Genomic DNA, 27,720 nt, shown 5'->3' on the forward strand with positions numbered 1-27,720 from the left:
ATCCCCTGAAAGCCAGGGATGCATGGGACTTGCCTGACAAATGACCGAGTATCCTAGATGCCACAAGTCGGAAAGCCAGTTCTGAAACCTTCTTCCAGGGTCTGGTTATGAATGCCACCCAGGAAAGTCTCATTCATTCAATCAGTCATTTATTGAAGACCAACCATGTGCCATGTCTGGCACTGGAGCTATAGAAATGCATTAGTGATGATCCCTGCTCGCCAGCAGCTCACAGCCTGGCTCCTCAGCACTGGGGCTGTCAGGTGGGGAATCTTTCAGAGTGGATGTTATCTACTCCCACACATTCCCTCCCTGCCCACTCTGAAACCCAGATCCAGACCTCCATCTGCCTGCGCCTTTATTTTATCCCAACTTTGCCAGAGAGCCCTTCAACATCTGGGGCTAGCACCGTCTCTTCCTCTCCCTTACTGTCCCTCTGAAAGTGCCACTCTGAGCTCTTTCTCCATCATCCTGGGAAGACCTGCCAGGTGGTCAGCACTGTCAACTGCTTCATTTTATTTTCCTTTTCTTTTCTTTCCGTCCTTGTTTTCTTTCTTTCCTTATCCTCCCCTGCTCCTGTCTTCTCCTTCTCCTCCTCCAACCTGTATCTCCCAACCCACCCTGTCCAGGCCCCAGGCTGCCCTCTGTAGCTGAACACCAGGCGTCAGCACAAGCAGGGCCAGCTGGTGTCATTCCTGCGCCAAGTGTCCTCACCCAACCAGTGCCTCCTCAGCTTCTGGTGTGGAAGCCTTCTTTCTTCTCCTCTCCCTTCTCCTGCTCTTCCTCTGCTTTGGACCTTCTCCTCCCAGAGCTTCAGCTCCTCGCACCTCTGACCCAGGGCCTCTCCCTCCCTTCCCCCTGCCCTTCCTACCCTCTCCCCTCACCTTACTTCCTTCTTCCCCTCCTTAGCTGAGGGCACGGCATCACCCCCTCCTCTGGAGAGAGCCCCTGACAGCCTGTGGGACCTGTGGCTGAGTGGGGGGCTGAGTCCCTGTCCCTCACCAGTAGTGCCACTGCCCTCTCCTCACCCTGGGGCTCACCTCCTTGTCCCCCCATAACTTTCTTTGTGCTCCTTCCCCATTCATCATGACTGCTGCTTTCCCCCTTGGGAGTTTCTAGGCCTCCTCCAACCTCTGCGCGGATTCTCTGCAGGCTTTCATCAGCCACTTTTTGTTGTGCTCTCTAGCACCTTCTCGCTACCCACCGCCCCCCACCTTCCTTCTCCTCTTCTTCCTGCCTCCGCCTCCCAGGGCCACCTCTTCCTTCTGCTTCCCCTCCTGCCCTCCCCTTCCCTGCACTGCCGCCTCTGTAACCTGTCTTACCACCAGGGCCTGAGTGCACAAAAAAATAAATAAATAAAAAGGTCAGTGAGTGGAGGGAGCAGCAATAACCCCTAAAACAGTACTATCAGTGGAACATGATTGATCAATTGAATTCCATAGCGGCTGAAAAATGTGGGATTAAGTAGTGTATTATACGCACAATGAGTTGAGGCATGATGTTCATTTCAAGTTCATTTCGCCGGCCTCTGCCACCAGATCAGGCAATCAATAGGGGCAGCAGATATCATATATCACCTCTCTGCGGGCTGGGGAGAGAGCACCATAATCTCTCGCAAATTTAGAGTGACAGATTTGTCAAGATCTGAAGGGCCCCTGAATAAATGAAGGCAAAGAGACTCCTCCAGCCAGTGACCTGAGGACAAAGCTTCAGTTCAGCCCTTTACACACACACACACACACACACACACACAGGCATGGGGTGAGACAAGCTACACTCAGGCATGTACGCAAACCTCAGAGAGGCAGGAATTGAATCCTGCCACACATGTACATAGAAACACCCCCACACATAATGCATAAACAGGCTCACAGACAAATGCTCATTCTACTCCCTGGACGCAGTTGGTGACACTGCACTCACCAATACACAAAGACCCTCAAAGCCTCCCTTGGCCTTGGCAGCAGGGCTTCCCCAAAAGGTAGGAGGGCTCCAGGAAGAGAGAATTAGACACAATGGAACACGCAAATAGCTACAGTGAGTCAAATTAGGGTGATGCACATCCTGGTGGAAGAAGCAGTCACAGGAGAAATGGGCAACATGAGCTCCCGCTCTCATGCGGTCACATACATCCTTTCAAAAGGGTTCTTATTCTGTCACTTAAACGCACAGAGACCCTTATTTATCCAGATGTTTATTATATACAAGTGCACACACAGCAAATACTCACAAGAGGGAAAAATAAATATTTTGCACACCCCAACTCACACACAGAAATGCCTACACCCTCGAAGACTGAAAACTATTCCACACAGAAGAAGCACAACTACCAGATTTTGTGTCCACAGGGAGTATAGGCAGACTATCAAAGCTGCCTCTGCCTGCCTCCGACTTGATCTTGGTCTTGCTTTCTCTTATTTCTCTCCCTCTCTCTTACCCGCCCCGCCCCTCACACACACACTTTCTTCGCTTTCCCATCTTCTCCAGAGTAGAGTATGGAGGGAAGATAGGAGATCCCTTTAGGAAAGCAGAGCCCCATGCTCCATCTGGAAGGCCAGCCAGGGAGGATGGCTGCAGGTTGAGGTTAATCAATATATAATATTTTCTATGGTCTCCCAAATGATACTGTACGGTGTTACTGTATATAATGCAATATTGATTATATCATATCATATAATCACCTATAAACTGATATATATAACAGTCCCAGAGGAATACCCTGGGGACTACAGCATGGGCTGGCTCCAGGCTCAAGGCTTCTCAGCTTGTCTTGGGCTAAGGAAGCCAAGGAGTGACTGGGGAGTTTCTGGGTCAGGGTTCGGGAGAGGCATTTGGTCCACATACACTTTAAAAGCTCCAAGAGACCTGGAAGGAAGGGACAGAGAAGGCAGGGATAACAGCGTGGGGATAACACCAGGTTTGACACAGAGACAGGACTGACCTGTGGCCCCTAGGGAGCAGACACCAGTGAGACACCACCAGCCCTTCTTTCATGGAACAGATCTCAGCTCCCTGTGGAAACCCACAGCAAGTACCAGGTGACCCAGGAGCTGGCTCCTGATGGAGGCCAGAACCAGAATTCTCTAGGGGAAAGTGGCCAGGATACAGCAGCAAGCACAGGTCTCTGTGGTCTACCCACGTGATTGCTCTGAAGCCCACGTGACTCCTCTTTCCTTCTGCTTGGTCTCCAGCCCTGCCCAACCCAACCTGAGCCAGATACCTTAGCTTTGCTCTCAGAGCCCCTCCTCCCTCAGGGGGCAGTTAATTACTTCACCCCGTCTCTGCGTTACACTCGGCCTGAGAGATTTGATGATTTTCAACCCTTGGAATCAGTGGAACTGAAATTCATCTTGGAGCCGAGTTCAATTCTCCACAGGCTCAGTAACACGGATCTGAGAGCCAGCTCCTCCCCTACGCTCTCCCAGGCTGGGGAACAGAGGGGGGGCCCAGGAAAACATACCCTGGGAGACAGCCCTCTCTTGCTCCACCTCTACCCAGTCCTTCCTGCCTCCCTTTCTCTTCCCAGCTTCTTTAGGTTCTGGCTTCCTTAGCCAGACCCCTGAGGCAGCCCCTTTCAATCTATGAGCTGGAAGTAAGGGGTTCTGGCAGGGATGCAGAGCCCTGAGGGCCAGAGCCAGGACCCACCCATTTTGTCCCCTCTTCCTGGGCTTCTGCTGGCCTGATGCTAATGCCCTGAGTATCCCTGTGTTTCTCAGATGTGTCTGAGGGCTCGGTCCCCAATGGAGACTCCCAGAGTGGTGTGGACAGTTTGCGGAAGCACTTGCGTGCTGACACCTTCACCCAGCAGCAGCTGGAGGCTTTGGATCGAGTCTTTGAGCGTCCTTCCTACCCTGACGTCTTCCAGGCATCAGAGCACATCAAATCAGAACAGGTGAGGAAGGAGCTTCCTACTTGCAGAAGTGGAAGGGAACTGAGCAGAACAGGGCCTCCCAAGAACTCACACAGAACACCCAGCACCACATGTGCTCACGGGAGGCACCGTGTGTGTGCTGCATAAACATGCTCACACAAGGACACTGGGATATAGTTAAGAAAAATCATTGTGGTATGCAGTAAATAGAAATGATAAGTTCTAGGTGCAAGGTTACCCAGAAAATCTTCTCCCTTTTTTGCGCCTCAGTTTCCCCATCTATGTAGGGGGAAGGGCTTCAATGTATGGTCTATCAGGTCCCTTCCAGCTCTACCATTCTGTGGCCCTGGCCCGGGCACCCAGGAATGCCCTCTTGCCATGTCCTTTGCCTGTCTCCTTCAAGGATCCTACAGAAAGTCTGTGCAAATCTGTGGAGCTCCTCTTTCCCAGGGTCAGGAAGAGAGCCCACCTGTGCCTGGCTCCTGTTTCCAGCCATTCAGTGTGATCCCTGCCCTGACACCTGACACCTCCTACAGAGAGCAGACCAAAACCCAGCATGGGATGCAACATAAACACATTAGCCAAACACACCACACCGAAACATATTTCTAACTCTTCACATTTTACAGTTGCTTACCCACCACCACTGTCCACTTGCTCCCTTTCCCCCAGAGCCCACAGTCCTTATCCATAACCCCAGCAGCCCCATGAAGCCATGTTTAGCACACACCTCCGCCCACATACCAGTGTAATCCCTAGTGCAATCACCCACACACAAGGCACACAACCATCCCTCCCATACATGGCCTAGGCCAGCCTCACGCCTGCAACACAGTATAGCCTGCCATGCTTGCACATGTGCATGCACACACACGTGCATGTACACCCACACAAGTGTACATCCACGAAGACTCACAGTCTCCACACAGCACAGTTCTACTCTAAGACTCCAACAGCTCCTAGCCACTCGCCTTTCTCCCCGCCCGTCCTTTCATCCCATAAGCTGTTTGTCTTCATAAAACAAAAATCAAAAGTCTTTTTAAGGTGCCCTGAGCCATAAACCAACAAAGGAGGAGCCGGTCGAGGCGGGCGGCTCGGTGCACCCTCCCTGAGTCCCCGGCTGTATTACAATGAATAACCTTTATTTACTTTCATTAGACTATTAAACACCAGCACAGTCATTTTTCCCCCTGAAACTCGGAGCAGGGCCCATAAAGCAAATCCGAAGCCTAATTGAGTTCATTTTAATTTCTCTCCGATCACAGCGAATTACTCTGGTGATAAATCAGGGGGCAGCTTCACCCCCAGTAGAAGGCCTAATTTGCAGCTAATTACAAAACTGATTTCTACAGGAAGATCAATACGAGAAGGAATTGGAAATGACGAGGCAATCCCGTCCAGCCAGGGAGGGGAGGGGGTCCTCTGGGGGGGCCAGGAAGCGGAAGGGAAAAAAACGGACCCGAAAGAGCAGAAAATCAGTTTTAATTTAACGTAATATTAATCAGAGCAACTTTTCCTGCTTTGTGCAGGCTCCTGGTCTGCCCAGCTCCAGGGTCTGGCTTGGCGGTGGCTGCAATAAAAAGGCAATTACCCGAGTGTTTCGGGCAGGACACCCTTTCAGAGTCAATGACTGGCCCCCTCCCACCCTTCTGTTAGCCATGTGGACTCTCCCCCTCCCCAATTTCATACCCCAGTGCACAGGCAGAGAGCGAGGGGCCTGTGGGGCTGCCTTTGTTTGTTTTTAAAAAAGGGGCGCCCATACCCTATCAGCCAGCCCACCAGTGCCAGGCTGGAGGTCCCACTAGGCCCTTCCCCAACTGCTGCCTCTGCCGTCATGTCAAGGTTCGCCCCTCCTCCCATAGGGTCCCCACCCCAGGAGGATCTGAACACCCCATGCCTCTCAGCAAGGAGATTCCCCATTGCTGTACTTCCCCTGGGGTTTCTTAGGCAGGTGGTGCTAGAGAAGACTAAAGGGCACAGGGAAAACTACCCACAATGGGTAGGTGGCACCTCTGGCTCACCATGTCAGGTCTACCCCACCCTCACAGAACTCCCCATCACTGCAGTGTCTGCCCCTCCCAATCCCCCCCTCCCACCCGGCTATCTCCTTCCACCCCATCTGGGAGGGCTCCCCGTTCCTCCTTCCCATCTGCACACCGAGCCCTTTCTCTGTGTGTGCTCATCAATAGAGAGCTGTCGCTTTTCTCTCTCCTCCCAGGGGAACGAGTACTCCCTCCCAGCCCTGACCCCTGGGCTTGATGAAGTCAAGTCGAGTCTATCTGCATCCACCAACCCCGAGCTGGGCAGCAACGTGTCAGGCACACAGACATATCCTGTGGTGACTGGTAAGGGGGCTTCTGGGAGGGTGGGGGTTACTCAGCCCATGCCATCTGGGGCCCAGTGTGATAAGTGGGCCTCCTGCCATGGCATCTGGAGAGAAAGCCTTCAAAAATCAGGGTGCTTCCTAAACAGATGTGTGCAGATGTGGGGAGAAAACACAGTGGTCAAAGGGTCTGGACTTCAGCCTGGAAAGGTGGAAACTAGGGGCTTGCTTCCCATTCTCTCTGCCTGTTTTCCTGTCCTCCCTCTGTCTTTTCTCTTGTCTCCCCCAAGGTGTCCAGACCAAGCCTCTTGTAAGGATTGTGCAGAAAAATACAGAGGGTAATAGGCCAGGCTGTTGAGAATGGATATCATGGGTGCCCAGTATCCAGTCTCTACACTTCTCTGTCCCCAAGGCTCCTAGGGGATCCACTTTCCTTACCCTCCAGGCAGAACAGGTGGCTGTGGCTTTGGGCTTGAGCTACAGAGGAGCACAATTATCACAACCTTTCTCTTGCTTCCTGGAGAAGTCACTGAGACCAAGGCCAAGTAGGGTCACATGCAGGGGGAAGGGCACTCTGACCAGGAGCCCCCATGAATCAGGAGCCACAGAGGCAGCTGGAGTGGTCATGAAGGGGAGGGCCAGCATATGAAGTTCCAGGTTGCAGAGTTGTAGGCTACAGAAGACTCTTGGCACTGCAAAGGGTTTCCAGGCCAGGAGACTGCCCAAGTGGGAGAGACACACATTGAGGTGTTATTAAAATTCACCTAATTATTCTGGAGACACTAAAGCCAATGTGCCGTTTGTTCCTTGGGAGACAGAATGATTGAGAAGGGTCTCAGTGGGGATTGGGAGACACTGAGGCGTTACCTGCCGAGTGAGTGGAGGCCTAGGGACCTGGCAGCAGGGATACAGGCAGCCAGCATCACAGCCAATAGCAAAGACAGGGAGCAGGGGTGGCCCTGCTATAGGACAGGGCCTGGTTGTGACTTAGAGCTGATCTGAGCTTGGCTCAGATTGACATGGGTTTGGAGTAGCCACCCAGCCTCCTGTTATTAGCCTTCCCAGGCCTTATTGAAGGGGTGTCCTGGTACACCTGCGTCCAACCTATAAGAAGTTGCAGTCTTTGGCTATGGGCTCAGTGGCTGAGTTCTGGAAGTGCTGCAGAGGTGACTTTTGGGAGTGAGGACCTTAGCTGTGTCAGCTGAGTCAGGACATAGCCTATATTAACTGGCCTTCAGCATGAGCCCTCTGTAGCCCAACTTGGGAGCTCTCTGACCCACTTGAATCTTCTGACCCAGGCCAGACCACCTTTTTGGTCAGTGGTCACTTCCCAAAGGTGGCCCACTCCAGGTAATTGGTGAAAGAGTGTGCAAGAAACTTTTCTCTAATCCCAGCACACTTCCCTATGCTCAAGGCAACAGTCTAAAAGGCAGGGACTTCCTAGAAGGGTGAAGATGTGGATCTTCAGGGCAAGGGCTCCTGCCGCAGGGGACACTGGAACTGGTACAGAAAAGTGCCTCCACCTTGAGCAGCCCCCACCCGCCTCCCCCCCATGGCCCTGGAACAGTCCCAGCTCAGCCTGGGAACATCTCCGGCTGATCCATCTGGATCCAAGTGTGAGAAAAGTTCATTTCAGACCCAGCTTGACATTCCCAGGTGGCAAGTTAGCACTAACATCTCAATCTGTATGCGACATTTCAATCAAGCGAGGAGTAACAAAAGCAGAACCATTAACATTCGGAGCTGTTCACCAGTGGTAATGACGGGGAAACTCGCTCAGAAACTGGAAATTACCAAAAAGAGAAAAGTGTGTGGAAGGATGGGGGAGGGGAGGTGGAGTTGGGGGCAGGGAATGATTTTTTTCACACCAAGATCCAATGTTTGGATTAATAGTGCTATTACCCGAGAAAGGGCTGCAGATTATGCTCATTCTTAAAATGTTTTTGCTGGCAATTAAATGACTGCAGCTATTGATCTTTGTTGATTTTATGTCCTCCTAATTTGCATAATCTATTAAAGATGAATGATTCATGATGTGTTTATTATGGGGACAAATAGAATTTGCTGGAAGTACTGTCAAGGTGAGAAACTGGGCATTGCCCAGGGACTTGGTAGGCCATCTCAGAGTGGCTTTCGGGCAGGACTCTGTGGGGAGCAATGAGCAATAATACAAGGACACCCAGGAGAGATGGACTTTAGGTGAGTTCTTCTAGAAAGATGTCGTTGGCATCTGTGAGAAATAGGCTCCAAACAGGGCTGGGGTGTGGGAGAGGTTCTTGGTGTATTTGTAGAATTTCCCCTCAAAGGTTCTTTAAAAACTTATTTCATAGGAGAATACTAAGGACTTCAGTGGTGGAAGGGAAAGGGAGGCCCTTTCTGGTAGGCAGGTGATTGTGGGCAGGTGGGTGCTGAGGTAAGGAAGCAGCAAGATCATCCTGTGCCCACAGCCTGGCTTGGATGTGCCAAGGTGTTCAAGGAGCCCTCTTTATCCCCGACATCACAGCTCTCAGCTCATCTTTCTCCCCCAGTACAGCCAGCAGAGGCCGCAAACCTCTGGGGATGGGTCCTGAGGGAAATGGCCCAGTAAGGCCTTGGCCCAACCTGAAAAGCAGACCTTATTGATATTCCTGCTGCCTCCTGGCACTGGAGGCTGATTTCAAACTTCACCAGCCACTTGATGCAGCTGTTCCACAAGGTCAGGACTGAGAGGAGAGAGGAACCTGCACTATTGTGTGGAGGGGAGAGTGGGCCCAGTGGGCCAGGACAGAGCTAATCACATTGCAAGCAAGGGTGGCCGCCAGAGGCTAGGTCTCAGTCCGATAGCCTCCCCCACCCGCTCTTCCATCATGGAACCAAGGCGAGAGACTGATTTTTCAGAGTAGTGTTTGCAAGTTCTGCGGAGATTCTAATTTCACTGCATCACAACTCAGCAAGCTGCCAAGTCAAGCTGGTTATTTAAATTTATCACCCACTCTCCCTTCCGCCGCTGGGCTGCTCTAGCTCGGCGGCATCTCTTCTCTCCAGCCCACTGCTCTAGGCTGCTGGTCTGGAACGGAGCCGAGTCTCTCCTAAGTGATAAGGAAGAAGAGAGCTGCTAGATGAGAGAATGGGCCGGGGGCACTCTGGCCCAGGCTTCCTCAAGTTGGCAGCCTGCTGCTGCCTTCCACCACCTTCCTACTCTTGCAAGAGACCCTGCAGGGGACTGCCACTAACCCCTCAGCAGTTCCAGGACCATTTGGGTCAGGGCCTCTACAGTGAGAACTCTGGCTGCATCTTAAAGTCTCCCATCACTAATAAAAATGAGAGCCTGTCTTCCGCATGACTTTCTCACCTTACCCTCACCCTACCTGGGCCTGGCCAGGGCTGTAGTGATAGAGAGCCTACAGAGAGACCCTGGCAGCAATGTTGATCTGAGAAAAGATGAAAACTAGTTTTAGAATTCCCAAAGTTACTGGAGATGTTTTGGAGCATTTAGACTCCTTTGGCTTGGGAAAGTACAGCTGGGAGGAGAGAGCAGGCTTCCTACTTTGGACCCGTATGAGCCAAGAGGGTGCTAAGGGAAGTCAGTGATTATACAGCTCCATGCTCATTCTTTTTTTTTTTTTAATAGTTTTTTTTAGTTGTTGATAGACCTTTATTTTATTTATTTATATGTGGTGCTGAGAATCAAACCCAGGGCCTCACACACACCAGGAAAGTGAGTTACTGCTGAGCCCCAGCCCCAGCCCTCTATGCTCATTCTTGAAGCTGAGGAACACACCTGTCCCGAGCCGCTGCACAGAGTGGGCTTCACTGGCCTCTAGTGGGCATTGCTGCCAAGCATTGGGAGAGCCTTGTATAGTGTAGGTTTCACCTCCCTCATTTTAGTGGCATAGAGGTAATGGAAGAATGAGGTAGATGTCCAGAAGCCATCCACCAAGGCAAGATAACCTTGGCCAAACATGGCTGGGTAAAACATAACACAAAATATGTTAATACACAGCCAAACCTCACTTTCTGGTGCCAGAAAAGTCAATGCCAGAGCAGTATGTGGGAGACTGCTGGTATCATGCTGGAGGGAGACCCTAATTAGGGGAAGTTGGGTTTGTAACACATTTGATGGGAAACATGACCTTGGGCTCAAGAGAAGCAGGAAGCTAGAAACTGAATATTACCCTGTATAAAGTCAGAGACAGAAGATAAACAACTCTGTCCAGGAAAGTACAAACCAATGGCCCAGGAAAGCAAGGGATGGAGGGGGTTGGGGGGAGATGTCACCATAAGAAATAAAGACCCCAAGCCTGAGCCTGGATCAGAATCCACATTTATGCAATGAGTGTGTTGCAGGAACCCCAAGCCAAGAACTTATATTAAAAATTTTCCAGGATAGTAACCCACTCGGAAATCCCAGCAGGAATGCTGCTGGCAAACCTTCTTTATCAGGCTGGGGATGTGGCTCAAGCGGTAGCGCACTCGCCTGGCATGCGTGCAGCCCGGGTTCAATCCTCAGCACCACATACAAACAAAAGATGTTGTGCCCACCGAGAACTTAAAAAAAAAAAAACAAAAAACTTCTTTATCAGGACCTTTTACAATCCAGGGCCCAAGGAACTCCCACAAAGAAAAAAAATAATCACAATTAAAGATGAGCTCACCATAAAAATTACACATCCCATGTGAATGCCAACTATCATAAGTGAAAGTTAGCCAAAGCAATACATAGGAGAAATAATACCCCCAAGAACTGGAGATCATAGAATTATCCAAAAGCAACTATAAATTAAGCATGTTTAATATCCTAGAAAGGATCAAAAAGAGGTATAAGTTTTGCCTTTATCACAGAACCAGGGTCCCTTCCTCACCACTGCCCAACAAGTTGTGTGATAATGGAGATCAAAAAGGACCAAGAATGAAGGCCACACCTATAGCTCATTGTTTTGGGGACTTGGAGGAACTCAGAGAGTTGAGCCTCAGGCAACTCTGAGAGTAGAGCCTGTGTTCTTTCTTATCCAAGCTCCCAGACTGCTAGTCCTCAGCAGAGAATCTTAATTTTTCTTTGGGAAAATGTCTGAACATTGAAGAGTTAGGGACAAGGACAGTGTTTTCTTCCCAGTGTGTGGTGATTTTTTTTTGGGGGGGGGACAGTTTACACCCCCACCATGGCAGGAGGAAGGTGCTTTTGTTCCAGAGCTAGGGAGAAACTTCTCTTAATGCCTAGAGACTGCAACTCTGATGGAAGCTCTAAGGTCCAGGGGGATCTGTGGATTCTGTGCAGGAGGGAAATGCCCAAGGCAGGGAGAACAGCAGAGGTGCTGATCTCCTGGAACCGGCAAGTTTAAGCAGAGGTGGGGAGGCGGGTGAGCCAAAGTTCAAAGTTGAGCAGCACCATTGGCCCCCTGTATCCTGGAGGCCAGGGAAAGGGATATGGGCTCAGCTTCAGAGAGAGGGTGTCAACTCTCAGCAGCCCCAGCTGCGACTCCTTGCCCCCATCTGCAATGAGCAGCAAAGTGGCCTTTTAGTAGATAGAGGTGTGGACCCTGGGAAACCTCCTCCTCCTTCTCAGGGAGTCCTGAGGACCTCCAGGAACCGCCTCTTTCCTGTAGTTAACAACCCCCTTCCAATGCAACTGCATTTCCCTCCATAAAACACTTAGCCCTTGGCCAGCCCCTCAGGGGAGGAGAGGGCAATAAAGGCTAAGAAGTGTTTCTGAAGGAGGCTGGGAGTCTCCTAGTCTTGTCTGTCGGCTCAAAGCCCCTGATTAGCTGGAGGAATTTAGGGCACACACATCAGAGTTCCTCTCCAACCTTGAAAGGGGAGGGTGAGGGCAACTTGGGACATGTGGCAAAGCAGAGGCCAAACCAAGATAGAGGGCATCTCCTCTGCACCCATGGGCCGCAGGTCCTTCATTTAGGCTAAGAATACCCAAAGAGAAGAGGCTGTCTTCCTCCAGACATCCCTGAGGCCTCCAGACACATCCCCAAGGACCTACAGCCCCCAGATCTCACTCTGATTTAATTATAGGGGCATTTCCATAGCAATGAGACATTGACAGATATTGCGGGTGCCCTGGGCCTGCAGCCTAGGGAGTTATTGGATCAGGCCCTTTTCTCTCCTCCTTTATCCAATCCACCTCTAGAGAGAAAGGATGTTGAAAAGAAGAGGCACCAACCCATTCTAGAACTATGGACAGCAGTCAACTTTGAGCAGAATGAAAACTGTACCACCCCTACCTCCAGCCCCCATCCCACCCCACCCCACATCCCTGTCTGTGTCTACCAGCCAGCCCAGCAATGACCAACTGCCCTTCCCAGGGTAGAGCAGCATGCAGGCTGATAATGGGGTTACCCAGAGGAGGAGAGTCACAGGGAGGATGAGGAAGGGATGAAAGGTTTGGGGGCCTTTTAGTAAAGATGCAGTTCTGTGGTCTTCTAAGCCCAAATTTGGACCATACCCTGGTCCTTTCTTCCACTTCGTCCTTTCATCTCTCCTCCCGCCACCTCATCCATGAGACCCTAGAGGCAGAGCCCTCCAAATGGACTGCTTTTTCCTTCACAGTAGTCTTAATTCATTTAGAGGTCAGGGAGAGAGGCCAGTCTGAATTTGATCAAAATATTTTCGTTCAACAATGCCCAGCACCACAAAATTTTTTAAAAATTAATAATCTTTAAGTGTCTATAATAGCCAACTCAGGCTAAAAAAGGGTTGTGTCTGAGCACACTGGACACTGCTTTTGTGATTTGCTAGGTGAGAAGGAACTTCTCAGCTGCTATAGATGCTGTTTAGAGATGCTTGGGGTGTCCCAAAGAGTCCTGCAAAATGGGGATCCTCCAGCACCAAGACCATTTACTCCATTATTTGGCATGTTCTAAGAAGAAAAGGAAAGTAAAATCCACCACCAACCCAATCTTTTCTGAATTACCAGAAATTCTCAATAGTGGTGTCAGAATGAATGTTACAGGTATAAACTGGGAACAAGGACTCAGAAATGTCTTGGTAGCCTCAAAGCCATCTAGGCAAGACCCCCAGAGAGCCAGCCACCCCCAGGTGACAGGAAGACCCCTCCTCCTCCTTCCTCAGGGTTCTCAGAATCCCTTCTTCCCCCACTCTTAGCTGTAGCCTCAGGACAAACGAGCCAGTGCTTTTTTAACCCTGAGCTTTGGAAGGCAGCTCTGCCACTATTGTCACTTCTGAGAGGGCTTTGCGTGCCTTCAGCCTGGAATCCTCCCCTCTTCTCCCCGGTGGCGGCTGGGCTGGCAGGCAGGGAGGGAGGAAATCCTGCAGTGGCTCCGAGAGCAGACTAATGCTCCAGCAGCTTAAGTGGCCGTTTTCCTTGGGATTAGGGTTTCACTTACACAGAGCGCCTGAAAAACGCTGCGCTTTCAGAAGGATTAGAGCTGACAATTCAGTGCTCTCAGAGAACAAAATAAAGCCAGAGAGGAACTGGGAGACCTGGAGTATCAGGAGACTGTGCAAACAGGCTTAACCTCTGCCCACCCAGCATGAGGGTCTCTTATGTGCTGAGCCCATCCGTGAGCCTGGGCCCAGTCGCCTAGGTACCAGCACCTGTCCAGCTCTACTCTCCATTTGTGACTTGCTGATGGAGCCAGAGAAGGCAGCATCAGGAAGTGAATGGAGGACAGCACTGGAGATTTCTTCTCCCTCCCTGAGCCTAGTTTCCTCTTCTGTAAATCAGGGAGTTGGCCTAGGGGATGGATAGTCAAGTTCCCTTTGAGCCCTTTGAAATCGTCCTTCTTTCCATTGCTCCCTAGTCTTATCCCAGGATCTTGAGGTCACAGCTCCATCCTTGGTCCAGCTGAGTTAGAAGGAAAAATCTCCCATGAGGCCCTGGACCAGTCACCTCAACAGCTGTGTGCTAAGGGAAACAGGGCTGGGAACAGGATGACTGGTTGTGTCCAGCTGTTTGGTGGTCAAGGATCAGACCTCACTTAGCCCATGCAGATCCAGGCAGCATCCCCATCTAGGACACCCCAGGGACTAAAGGTCCAACTGTCAGTGGGCTTCAAGATCAGCCAGAGCAACCATCCTGAGCTGTGGGCACAGCCCCCTCTGCTGGAACTTCGAGCCTCCTGTTTAATGTGGGACCAAAACAGAGCCAGGGCCAGGGATCTTCACTCTGGCAGCTGTGTCCCAGGGGACAATCCTTGGGAGGATTTGGAAATGAGAAATAAAAATAAAAAACATGAAATATGTAAAAACCCTTTCCCTTTCCTCTTAAAGCACCTTTTACAGATTCAAATTGTTACTTTAGTGTATTATATATAACTTGGATTGGTCATAAAGGGCCATAATGATATAGCAAATATAAAGGTAGGGGATATTTAGGCAGTAATTACAAATTTAATAACTGTATTATTGTAAGTATTATAAATGTTTGTGTCAGATGCAGGCACAGATTGCCAACCTCGAAGAAATCTAATGTCTTCATTTTTGCCACCTTATGAGAAGGAGACAAAACTTGAGGATAGGATAGTAAAACAAGAGTTATGTTTTCTGGCCTTAGGGTCCTCCACAGTGTCAAGTGGATAGCAAAAGTGCTCATTTTCAGAGAAAGATGCTGAGGAAACGCATCTCTAAACGCATGGGATATAACTTTTGCTGTATAAATCTGTGTCTAATAAGTCTTGTTGCCAAAGCCATCACGAGCAGCAGTTTCTGCTTCTTGGGCAGCTTTCTCTTTATTATTTCCTCTGTCTTCTGAATGCTGACATTTGCTAGGACTTGAGATAAGCCTCCCTGCTACTCCACATTTTGCTGTTTTCTTGTTGTTGCTGTTTGTTATTTGCTGGGGATTGAACCCATGTCCTTGTATATGATAGGCAAGTGCTCTACCACTAAGATACATTGCCAGCCCACACTGTGCTGTTTTCTGTATGATCTTGTTTATTGCTATCATTCAAGCAATTGCAAGCAAATCAGCTTCACCAGAGGTTCTCTTGATTTTTTTTATAAATGCTGATTATTAATCTTTGAGTCATGAATACATCTGAACTATCTACCTAGAAAGATATGCATGTATAATGTCTATAACATTTTATAAATAGCTTTCTATAGACCCCTGAAATGCATCTATGGGTCATTTCAGGCTATGAGCCCCAATTGAAAGCCCCCACTGTAAAAAATGAAAGAAGCTTAGACATGCAAGAAACAAGCAATGGCAGGATGTTCTCATATAGGAAGGATTAGTTTGGCATGATCCTAGGTTACTTTCCTGGACTAAATACCTAGGTCTACAGTATTTGAGAATACATTCCAAAATCACTTCCCAAGTGTACATACAGTTTGCTTTGTAGTCTAGGTTCTATTGTCTACTAACTGTGAATCTTGGACATATCTCCTCTGGGTTTCAATTTCTCATCTATTAAGTAGGGATTAAAAACAGGTCATCATAGGTTTTATATAAGGATCAAATGAGATAATATAAAATATCAAGGACAGAACTTAGCATATTGTAGGTACTCAGTGAATGCTGTGGAACCTAGGTACAAGGAAAAATATAACTCTGGCCTTGGATCTTATACTTGACAAAGTAGCAAATTATCTGATAACTAAAAATTTCCAATTTCTTAATAAAGTCTCTCACTTTGCTTTTCTCTGTATTTGTAAGAGAGGCTGCTCTTAGATTCTCCAAAACAGTTGATTTGCTCTGGCCCATTTGCTAAGGAATGTCTGACAAAAGTGCACTGTCTGATTCAGATGTGGTGATTGCTGTAGAAATTGGCTTTAGAATCTTCAGGGACTCTGCAGTTGAACTGAGAAGGCATCCTCATCCAGTACAGTGCATCTAACAGTTTTGAGTACTTTAAAATTCTCAACTACTACTGTTTCTTGAAGAGCCTCTTTGTTTTTTGTTTTTTTTTTTTTTCAGAAAACTCTCAAAGGAGATTAATACTGCACCCCATGGAGTTTTATTACAGACCTTTCATGTCAGTTATTTATTCTTTGTGTCCCTTTTTTTTCCTGTCTCATCTTAATGACAGCATGATGGTATGAGACTTGCCTGTCAGGTGACTTCTTTTCCTTTTCTTTGGCTCTTTGGGGGATTATCTGGCTGCATGTTGTCATTAAAGGCAGTGTGGCATAGATATGGCTTCAAACTTTGGCTCCACCACTTACTAGCTATGTAGCTAGAGGAAAGTCATTGTGCCTCTCTGTGCCTCCATTTTCTCACCTTTAAAACAAGGCTGTTAAACTAATCATCTGGAAGGTTCTTGTCTTTAAAAGCTTAGAAAGCAAGTAGCAACATGAAAGCCCCATTCTCTCTTAGTAACGTGAGTTTTTATCCATTTGTGATTCCTGGTGATGTTTTCGTATTACTGGCATTGTCAGTGAGCAAAGCAAATACTTTACTGCTTCCTGTCTCCTGTTGGATAGCACATATTTTATAACTGTTCCATTCTGCAGTGTAGCCATTTTCTCCTGTTTCTCAGTTTTTGTTTGTTTGTGTAAAGGAGGTGGCTGTGCTGTCTTATAGAGGGTTTTGGTTTTGTTTGTTTGTTTGTTTGTTTGTGGTACTGGAGATTGAACCCAGGGGCACTCTACCACCAAGCTATATCCCCAGCCCTTTTTATTTTTTATTTGGAGACATGGTCTCTCTAAGTTACCCAGGCTGGCCTCAATCTCATGATCCTCCTACCTTGAGGCAATCTCAAGTTTCTGGGATTACCCGTGTGCACCACTGCACCCAGCCCATCTACAGTTTTAGAGTCTGTCTTCGCTCCTGTCTGTCCATCATTCTAGTACTGCATCATTGTAGTACTGCAATACCAGGTGCTCCGTGGATCCTCCTTGCACAGGTTCCATTACTCACTTATATTCCCACACTAAAGGAGACTTGCTCAGAGATTGCTGCTGGGCAAATGGTATGATGATCTTAGTAATTTGAAAACTTCCTGCAATATGTGTTTTTCATTATTGACAATGGTGTTCCAGAGGAATATATGGCTCTGGGAAGAGTTTGGTCAATTTTTTCCTGCTCTTCAGGTGTCACCTGTGTACTAATGAAGCCATTGAAAGTGCTTTGTATGCAGCGGCTTGCACTTTTGTTGGCTCAGGGGTCCTGAACAGACACCTCTTTGTAGTGACAATGATGTGACAGAATGGAGCACAGCTGTATGCCAAACGCTAGGAAGCTGGAATGCTTTTTCCATTGTGGGCCTCTTCTCTCACATTTTAAAAACTGCTGCCTAGTGCTTCCCAAATTCAGTTTTTTTAAATAGAATTTGGAAATGTGCCTTATAATTAATAGTTTAGTATGTGACTTTCAGCAAGCTAGCTGTACCACTTTTTCTTTTTTTGGGAGGGGGTCAGTGCTGAAGATTGAACCCAGGGCCTTGTACATGCAAGGCAAGTACTCTACCAACTGAGCTATATCCCAAGCCCAATTTTTTCACATTTTTTTTTTAAAAGAATTTAACCTTTATTTTATGTATTTGTTGTTGTTTATTTGTTTGTATGTGGTGCTGAGGATTGAACCAAGAGCCTCACCCATCCTAGGCAAGTGTTCTACCACTGAGCTATACCCCCAGCCCCTGGCTGTACCACTTTGCAAAAGAGAAAAAGGAATAAACTTTGCAATAGAAACGCCTCTGGGTTAGTTGGGGACAGCTTTCAAGTCACCCAGCTTTTCTTCTCTCTCCTGAAGCTTGGGAGGAGATTTTCTGACAAAACCTTAGATTTTGAGCAATTCATTTGCAACAGGTTGTGAGAACCATGCAGTTGAAAACCAGAATTCAGATACATTTAAATTTCTGTTTGTTAAGATGAAGCCTTACTCCTTTTTCTGGCTGCTTTGTAGACATGCACATCATAGGGACAGGAGGAATTTGTTTCCTATGACTACCTAGCTTCAAAACCTCCACATCTTTCCTAGTTCTCTTCTATTTCAGGCTTTTTGTGACCAGTAAGTTCCATATTATTAATCTCTTTACAAAGTGAATGTTGCTGTCATTGTCCACTTCAGGTCTACTCACTGAAAGATGGTCAAGAGATATATACTTTTAATTGACAATCAAAGTGAATAAAAGAAAATCCAAAACAAAAGCAAACACAGATTCTTCTACCTCCCTGGGAGTCATAAGTGATGTCTTGTTTGTCAGTTCTGCTCTATTTGTTCTTGAATTTTAAGAAATGTGAGATATCAGTTATATTAGGTAGGGATATAGGAAAAACATTCTATGGCATGATAAAGCTGAATCACAACAGATGAGTCTCTCCCTATAAATCTTTCACCATCCTATAAGGATTCATAAACAATTGTTTAAATTGTCTTTAAAGAAAAAAAGGTAAAAACATTACATTTTTCCCAGCTTTACCCCTTTGTAGTAGATTAATATATATGAAACAGTTTTAAAACAATCATAACCTTATTAGGAATTGGCTATAAGTGCAATGGAAAGACAGAGAACTAAAAAAACAATTATTCATTGAGTATTTACCATGTTCCCAACTATGTAGGAGAGAGCAGAAGACAGGTCCTGCCCTTGGGTTGCATATGATCTATTTGAAGAAACAAACCAGGATATGCAATAACAGGGATGACACATTTATACAATGTAATGATGTGGTAAACCACGGAGAGAAATGGTTCCTTGATGAGTAGAATGGTAGGGATTTTGAGGCTTGAGCAGGAAGAAGAGGGAAAACATGAATGAGGAAGAAGAAAAGGGTGGGGGCTGGGGATATAGCTCAGTTGGTAGAGTGCTTGCCTTGCATGCACAAGGCCCTGGGTTCAATCCCCAGCACCACCAAAAAAAAAAAAAAAAAAAAAAAAGAAGAAAAGGGGATGGCAAAAGCACAGAGGTTTCACAGCACACAGTGAAAACAGTCCAACTAAAACGGTTGTTTTGGAGTCAGAGCTGAGAGAGTTGAGTGGAGAGAGTTCCTGGGAGGCTCTGACAGTCTGCAGAGGTTCCAATCAACGATGGCTTTTACAGGGGAAGTGGTGTGATGAAAGCAACATTTCATGAGGGCTGGCCAAGAAGCCACATGTGGGGTGGCTAGGAGGGATAAGAATGTAGAGACAAGGGATACAAGCAAAGGAAAACCACTGGGCAAGCGCAAACTCAAAATCAAGTGCTTAGCTGAGTTTTAAGAGTGGTAGAGGAAATGGAAATGGGCAAATGTAACAAACTTGGCTAATGAAAATCAACCATACCTGGTATCTGACTTCATGTAGAGAGGGCAAGAAAAAGGCTATGTCAATAACCCCAGAGTTGCTGGTCTTCAAAAGGATTTGAATAAGTTCAAGGCCAGCCTGGGAAAATTGCAAGACAATGCTCAAAATAAAAAGGGCTGGGGATGTAGCGCACCCTTGGGTTTAATTCCTAGTATTACAAAAAAATAAAAGGGTTGGTAGAACTGATTGGGGATAATATGAATCAGTCTTGATGCCTGTTAGATTTGAGGTAACAGTGGGACAGCTAATGAAAATGTTCAGTAGGAAGCTGGAAATTAAAAATCCTGAGCTATAACTCTGTTCTTAGAGAAGAATGAATCACTCAGTTGTGACAAGGTAGGGGCAGGAAAACACACACCTCAGCAACACAGGAGGTGAGGTCATCTTCAAAGGGACAGTAGCAAAGAAAGATGCCTTGACTCTGCTTTAATATTTCTTCCCCTGTGATGCCTCACACATGCCAGGCAGATGTTCTACACTGAACTACATTCCCAGCCCCAGAAAGATGCTTTAGAATAGCCATGGGAAGGATGACAACTAAGGCCCAACTGAGGGAAAGAAAGTGAACTGGGAGAAGTACATGCCTTGCCTTCCAAGGTCTGGACAGAGGCATGAGGCACTGGATGGTGAGGATAAGGAGAATCTGCAGGGGACAAATGAACCCCAGGAGAGGATAGAGCAGTCTGGCATGTGGGAGTATGGGGGAGGGAAGAAGCAAATATTGTCATTAATGATTGGAACACATTAAGTTGCCACGAGTGCAGTGCTACCTTCACAGCAATGGAGAAGGGAAACCAGTCCATGCAGCCGTGTTCCAGGGGAACCGTCTATGGACCAGAGATGTTTCCCTAACATTGACTCACTTTACCTCCACACCAGGACACTGGAAAGGAAAGTCCTGCTTCCCATTCTCCAGGCCCTAGCTTATAGAGGACTCTAGGGAAGAAGTCCAAGAAGCCCAGCAGTTGGTAGGGAAGCAGATTTTGCTCATTGGAACTTGATCTGATCCACTTGCACTATTGACTCAAAGCCCTTAATCCAAATTGGTATAATTTTCTCTCATTTAACTGCCTTAAACAATAACAGCAAAATAGCTCACTTGCTGGTCCTGGGCCCTCCATACCTGTCAGATCCAGCACCTGCAGCCCCATTTGTAGAAGACAAGGAATGTCCATCAGCCCCTGTAAGGTTGGTGGTGGGATGTCCTCAAAACCTGAAGGAAAGATGGTGTGTTAGGGAAGGGAGATAGAAGACATTTGGCTACTGGAGAGACCACAACTTAATATCTTGCAGAGAAGGAGGAGTAAAACCAGGTCATCTCCTCCCATCTCCATCTGGGTTTGGAAAACAGAGACACAGGCAAAGGCAGACACACAAATGCTTAGAGAAAGACACAAAGAGCTACACAGACAGAGGTGTACACATGGCCAGTTGTACATACACACACCCATTCAAAGGCACTCCGGTACCTGCACATTCAGGTGCATGTCTGCACAGAGGTCCTTCCTCTCCAGGAGTTCTTCTTCTTGGAGAGCCTGGGTGCAAGCAGAGGCAGGCCCCTCTCTTCCAGGCCTCACCCCTTCCCCTTTGTGTTTTTCCAGGTCGTGACATGGCGAGCACCACTCTGCCTGGTTATCCCCCTCACGTGCCCCCCACTGGCCAGGGAAGCTACCCCACCTCCACCCTGGCAGGAATGGTGCCTGGTAGGTGACAATACTGCAGCTGCCTAATCTAGGTGGGGGTAATTAAATTGTGGGTGAGCTGCTGAGTGGTCTATAGTCTGAGACTGGGGGTGAGGTAAGACCCAAGATCCCCTCCCTGCAAATCACTGTTATTCTGTCCCCCTCTCTCCCTAGAGGGTGCAGTTGCGCCTCATCCTCCCTCATGAGCAACCCAGGGAGGAAGCTTACAAAAATTCCCCCTTTTGTGCACCCCACTTTATGTCATGGCCCCTCCTCAGCACCCACCCATCTGAGCCTGTGCCCCAGGAGCATTCAGTCTCAGCTTTACCCTCAGTGCCCCAGCCAGCTGACACTGCTTGGAAGAGCCTGTCCTGGTTTCCATGGAAACTTGGAGCCAAGAACCATTTCCAGGGGCATGTCAGTCATTCAGACAAAGCCACTCTGGTCTACACCAAGCCACAGGGGAAGACCAGTGAGGAGAACCAACCCAAACCAGAGGAAGGAGGGATATAGTCCCTACGAGGGACAGAGGACAGGAACAAATGACTTTGGCTTTGGAGAGGCAAGCTAGACACCACCACATCTCTTCTAGAACCCAGGCCCTCATTGTTCCAGGGCTGATCCACCCCTTGCCTGAGAGGCATCAGGTTCAGCTATGTGGATCAGGGAGGCAAAGGCTGTATTTAGGGCCTAAGACTACAGCTGGAGGTCGTGCTGTTCAGACCCCTCACCCCAGGTTGGGAGCAGGGCTTGTAGCCAAAGAGAGTAGACGTTCCTATCTGCAGAAACACCAAAAAAAAAACTCTTAAAAGAGAGAAATCCTTACCCAGGCCTGTAATCGACTGCCTCTAGCAACTCTCTTGTGTGCCCTATCCCTGAAGTTCAACTCTTGCTGGTAGGGGGAGAGGGAGAGGATAGAAGAGGGTGATTGACCTCAGCAGTTCAGGGGTAGCCCTGGGTAAGCAGAGCTTAGGGTGGGGATAAGGCAAAGGGAGATTGTTGCTGCAGAGTGCTACAGAATAGACAGGAGTAGGAGTGTGGGTGAAGGTATTCCTGCCCAGATTTTGGAAAGTAGAAATATTGCTGGGGAAAAGAAAATTTGGGGGGGCAAGGTGCTAGCAAAGAGCAGGTGGAGGATGGAGGAGGTCTTAGAGAGGTGGGGTGAAGAAAGAGTGGGGAGATGGGGGTGGGGAATCTGCAGGGAGGTGGGGATGAGGGGAGCCGCAGAGAGCTCATGGTGGCAAGGGGGGAGTCGTTAAACAGAATCTAGTGCTGATGAGGAAATTACACTTGTTTCATTAGCGATGGGGAAGGAGATAGCTCAGTTCCTCTTGGTCACAGTTGAGCTCAGAAGCTCATTATCCTGCTGCACGCATGCTTTCCCTCCTCGTCAATAAACAGGCTTTCCAGTGGCTGCATCCCCCACCCCCACCCCAGCTCCCTCTCAGAGAGGGGCCCCTTCTCCTCTACTTAACCCGCGGTTAGGGATCACTGTAAACAGTCTGGGGTCATCACACAGGAGAAAGGGCTAGGGGGAAACCCGGAGGCCTGGCCTTTCTTCCCTGGAGGGAGGGAGGAAGCTTCCGATGGCTCCCAGCCCATGGGGACCTACGCTCACTGCTCTTGGACCAGTGGGCAGCCCACCTGCTACTACAGCGTCCTTCCCCTGCCGCTTGGCCCATGTATAGAACCTCTATAGGCAAAGGAAGCAAGCGCACGCGCGAACACACGCACACTCACACACACCACCTTGCATTGGCACATGCTGAGATGCCTTTCTTAGGACTTGCTGGGACAAAATGTCCCAGTGGCCTTTCTTCACCACTCTCCTGTACTTTTCTAACCTCTGGGACTATGGCTCCTAGAACCGGAGTGTCCACTTGAAAAGCGCTTGACCCCCAAGTTAGTCGCATGGGCTCTCCCGAGGCCAGAACAAGCCTTTCCTGGATGTCCCGAAGCGCCTGGGCTGGGGAGTATGGGTACTTCCCGCCTCCCCTAGCCCCACGCGGACCCAGTGGACTGTCCCGCCTCCGACCGGCCTGCACCAGCCATTGCCTTGCCTGCCACGCCTGCGGCCCAGAACTGGGGGGAAGGGCAAAAACACCTGCAGGGCTCGTCGGGGATCCACCCCGGCGTGCGCGAGTCTGACCCCCACTCCCCCGACCTCCCGCAGGGAGCGAGTTCTCCGGCAACCCGTACAGCCACCCCCAATACACCGCCTACAACGAGGCTTGGAGATTCAGCAACCCTGCCTTACTAAGTGAGTACGTCACCTGGCTGGCCGGCGGCTCTGAGCGTCCGCCTGCCCGCCCGCCAGCTCGGCAGTGCCGCTTCGGGACTCGGGTCCCACTCCCGGCAACCCAACCTCCGGGTGCTGGGTTGCCAAGGGGACAGGCTCGTTAGTGCAACACTAAGTCCCTGGGATCCCTCAAGGACGCCAGCGCCTCCTGCATCTTCCCTTCCTCCCCCTCCCTCCCGGGTCACTAGAAGGCTATGCGCCAACGTCACTCTCCCTAGAGGGTCCGCAGCCTGGCGTCACCTCTCCCGACCGGTGAACGCAGCTTTCCTCATGGCCTTGCAGGCCAGCCGTGGTCTCCCAGCCCTGATCCCGCTGGACCCCAGCTCGGGGAAATCTTTGCTTTGCTTTTCTTTCCTTTTTTGTTCTCCTGTTTGTCCTCTCACCCAGCCCATTCTTCTCCTGTGTTAACTTCCAGGTTCCCCTTATTATTATAGTGCCGCCCCCCGGGGCTCCGCCCCTGCCGCTGCTGCCGCTGCCTATGACCGCCACTAGTTACCGCGGGGACCACATCAAGCTTCAGGCCGACAGCTTCGGCCTCCACATCGTCCCGGTCTGACCACCCACCCTGGAGGGAGGGAGGACCGTCGCGACGCGATGCCTCTCGGCTACCATTCCAACCCCACCCCAAGATCCCCTCAGCCCTTCACGTCGAAGACCGGACAGGACGAGTGGAGCCGCGGGCGGGACCCTCAGGCCCGGGTCCTCCGCCCCCAACCCCGCCCGCCGCCCCTCCCCGCCTGCCTGGACTGTGCGGCGCCTTGAGGAGGGTCGGGCCCAGCTCGCTTGGGTTTCGCCCAGCGGTCTCAGAGCCGGCCTGCCATCCCGCAGGTTCTGGCCCGGCCCGCCGCCGCACACGCCGGATAAATTTCTGTGACACACAATCAGCGCGGACTGCAGCGCGGCCCAGCCCCGGAGCAGCCTGTCTCAGACGCTTGGTCGCCGGGAGGCTTGGCTGGAGGGGCTGGGCAAAAGAAATAATGAACAAAACGGATTTTCTGCAAAAGAAGGAAAAACCGCCTGCCGAACCCTGGGAGAAAATTCCTTACCCCCTGAGCCAGCCGGACTGCCCCCTGCTTTCTGGGTGTGCTTAGCCCTAGAAGGTGGAAAAGGGGGCGTGAGGGGGCTCTAGGAATGGCGCTTGGGGGCGTCAAGTCTTCCAAGACTGGGATCCAAGGCATGCAGCCCCAGCGGCCTGCGCCAACCAAGCCCGACTCTAGGATGCGCTTCCTCTACCTGGACTGCCTAGTTCCCCAGGGCCCAGGCACCTCCTGCTACGTGACTCGACTCGGCCCCGCCTTGCCCCTACCTCAGCGTCACTTCCATCTCACATCCTCCCAATTTCCCCTCCTGAGGTTCCTTTGCCCATCCCTCAACGCCCTGAGGTCCCTGGTCCCTAACTTGCCGCCCCGTGGGACGCTCTCCCCGACCCGCCGCGGGACCAGTTTCCATCGGCAGCGGGCACTGGTCTTCCCGAGCAGTCTCTTGGTGCCCCCCCCCCCGACCCCGACACAGACTCCCAATCTGCCGGCGGCAGGAGCCGGTTCTGAGCTGAAGTCCGAGCTGCCGCGGAGTGCAAGTGGGGGCTGCCTACTCCCCACCCCGCCCCTAGCCTCCTTTCCCACAAGAACTGAACAGAACCGCAAAAGTCTACAATTATTTAATATGATCTTTGCAAAAAGGAACAAAACAAAAATACCAACAGGCTGCTGCTTTGTAGAAAGATGGTGTGTGTCGCGTGAAGGCGAACCCCGGTGTATATAACCCCTCCCCCTCCGTCCCGCCCCGTAGAGTTCCTGTCGCCCGCCCTGCCTGTAGATACGCCCCGCTGTCTGTGCTGTGAGAGTCGCCGCTCGCTGGGGGGAGGGGGGACACAGCTACACGCCCACTAAAGCACAGCACGTCCGGGAAGGGGGGCATTTTTATGTTACAAAAAAATTACGAAAGAAAAGAAATCTCTATGCAAAATGACGAACATGGTCCCGTGGACTCCTCTCGCCTGTTTTGTTGGCTATTTCTCTGTAATTCCGTGTTTTCGCTTTCAACCCCAGTGCATCTCTCCCGTCTCTTCACCACCTTCCTCTCTCTGCTTTTCTCCCCTTGTCTCTGTCTCTGTCCGTCCTTGCCTCGCTTGTCTCCGTCTCTGCCCCTCCCTGGACTCTCTCCCCAGCCCAGCCCCGGCCGTCCTGCCCTCGCAGGCTAGATCAGAGGTGGCAGCCCCAGTCCCCCCGCTGGCCCCTTGCGGCTGGGCCGGGCCGGACTGAGCCGCCCCGCCCCGCCCTGTAGTGCTCTCTCAGTAGCGGCGTTGCGCCCTGCATGTCTCCTCACCCGTGGATCGTGACAACTCGAAATAACAGAAACAAAAGTCAATAAAAGTGAAAATAAATAAATAAATAAAAATCCTTGAACAAATCCGAAAAGGCTTGGAGTCCTCGCCCAGATCTCTCTCCCCTTCGAGCCTTTCTATTTGAAAGGGAAAGCGAGAAAAGAAAATAATTTAAGGGAATTGCCGGCGCCCAGCCAGGCTCCTGTGGCCCGAGAAGGACGGTGAGGGCGCCCAGGTCCCAACTCCGAGGTCCAGCCCATCCCAGTCCTTGTGAGGCTGGCCGGGCAGAAGCTCCCGGGACTTAGGACCAGGCTTAATCTTTGAAAGGTCCCCCGAAGTTCTGGTCTCCTTGGCCACTTTCAATGCGTCGGTTCTTTTTGATTCTTTTTTTTTTTTCTTTTTTTTCCCCTTTACTTTCTTTTTTCTTTTTCTTTCTTTCTTTTCTCTCTTTTTTTGTGCACATGAGAAATAAATTAATAATAATAATAATAATAATAATAAAATTTTGTATGTCATTCCCCATGGCTCCAGGTTTGTCTCTCCCTGTCTCTGGGACCAGCCTCCCCTCGCACAGGTTGATCCCCAATAATCCTCTCAATGATCCCCGCAACTCCTCTCTAACTGTGACTCCAACCAAACTATTGGCTCCTCTAGGCGACAGCTGAGAGCAGGCCGGCCAAGACAAGCCTGCCCCTCAGCATCTGCACTCCTCCACCCACCCAGGCCCTCAGGTCAAGGAGTGTTTCCGAAACTTCAGAGACAACTTGGAAGTTGTGCATCTGTCCCCGCATCCGGAACTAGGGTGCAGGATCTCCGCAAGCTACATCTGAGGCCCTCAAAACGTGGGCGGGGGTAGTCTTGGGTGCTGTGTGTCTCCTCCCTCCGCTCCTCAGCCGGCGCAATTGCTGCCGCGCAGCCGCAATTCTATCCTGGTAGTCTGCGTGGAGACCGTGGAGACCGCGGAGACCCGGTTCTCCTGCTTCTCTCTGCATTCACTTCTACACCAGGAGAGCGCCAGCCGGGCGGAGAACCCAGGAGCCTGCTAACGGACCTCGCGCGACCCCAGTGTCTTGCTGAGTCTCAGGCCCTGGCAAGCAACCGCTGGGAGTGGTGGCCCTGTGTTGAGGTCTGGGAGCAAGTACAGACGCCTGTGTCGGGTGGGAGGGTGGTGGTAGGTGATGGGTGGATGTCTTCCTGCATGTGAATAGATTTTTGTTTGTCTCTGTGGACCTATTCGTCCCTGGGGTGGATCTGGGGTTGTGGTAGGAGGAGACTGTCTTTTTAGACACCTTGTTCTTGTGCCAGATGACAGTGAAGGATCTGTATGTCTGTCCTTGTGTCTATTCCTGTTTGGGAAAAGGATGTCACGATTGTCCAAGATTGTCCTGCTGCAACAAAGATTTCTTAGAGGCCCTTCAGCAACCTCTCAGATCTATCCTCCCCCATTCTTGCCAACACAGAGGCCCCAGCTTTCACCTGCTCTCCACACTGGGAGACTTTCCTTCTCCACCCCAAGAAATCTCCCCAGCAGTTTCCCTCTCAGTCTCCTTCCACTTGAAACATTCTTGAAACTCTGAGCTGCCAGGTTAAAGGGCTGTAAGCTGGGCCTCTGCTGGACAGGTTCAGGAGTGACCTTCCCCTTGCCTGGGGCAGTGACCCCCAGATGCCTCCTCCCACCAAGATGCAGAAGCCTTGTTTTGCCCAAACTTACCCATGTCACCTCAGGGTTATGCAGAACAAATTAGCAGAAACTCAACCTCTTCCTTCTCCCTCCTCATTTGTGACTCCTCTTTATTCTCCCTCAGCAAATGGCAGCCCCATCTTCCACCCTCTTTACCAAAGAGGGGTCTTATATCTGCAATAGAATTCTGTTCATCTCTTTCCAATATATATTTACTCATTCACACATTCCATAAATGTACTAGACTAACACATTAGGAATTTTGTAAAACATAAAAATAGAAAAAGAATAAAATAGAAATAGAGGTTCTAGGGGCTGGGGTGGTGGCTCAGTGGTAGAGTGCTCACCTAGCATGCATGAAGCACTG

The 27,720-nt window shown here is 49.9% G+C and overlaps 1 protein-coding gene and 1 non-coding gene across 8 annotated transcripts in view; both read left to right on the top strand.

Moving 5' to 3' along the window:
* Nucleotides 1-26,197, top strand: part of Pax2 (paired box 2) — a 90,515-nt gene extending 64,318 nt beyond the window's left edge. For 3 of the 7 annotated variants that reach the window (XM_046450164.2, XM_046450166.2, XM_046450167.2), the window contains 5 exons: nucleotides 3,717-3,892; nucleotides 6,090-6,216; nucleotides 20,970-21,071; nucleotides 23,224-23,310; nucleotides 23,784-26,197. In XM_046450164.2, the coding sequence (XP_046306120.1) occupies nucleotides 3,717-3,892; nucleotides 6,090-6,216; nucleotides 20,970-21,071; nucleotides 23,224-23,310; nucleotides 23,784-23,905 (614 nt within the window). In that variant the 3' untranslated portion in view covers nucleotides 23,906-26,197. Of the gene's footprint in view, nucleotides 1-3,716; nucleotides 3,893-6,089; nucleotides 6,217-20,969; nucleotides 21,072-23,223; nucleotides 23,311-23,764 lie in introns of all 7 variants that reach the window. The other 4 variants (XM_046450165.2, XM_046450169.2, XM_046450170.2 and 1 more) reach the window with 3 other exon arrangements.
* On the top strand, nucleotides 18,868-18,940 carry Trnaa-ugc (transfer RNA alanine (anticodon UGC)). The gene has a single exon. It is a non-coding gene; the product is annotated as a tRNA-Ala (tRNA).
* Nucleotides 26,198-27,720: the final 1,523 nt, after the last annotated feature.

This window comes from Marmota monax, unplaced genomic scaffold, assembly GCF_021218885.2.
Source record: "Marmota monax isolate L192 unplaced genomic scaffold, Marmota_monax_Labrador192_F-V1.1 WCK01_AAM20220418_F8-fsc00004, whole genome shotgun sequence".
Lineage (NCBI taxonomy): Eukaryota > Metazoa > Chordata > Mammalia > Rodentia > Sciuridae > Marmota > Marmota monax.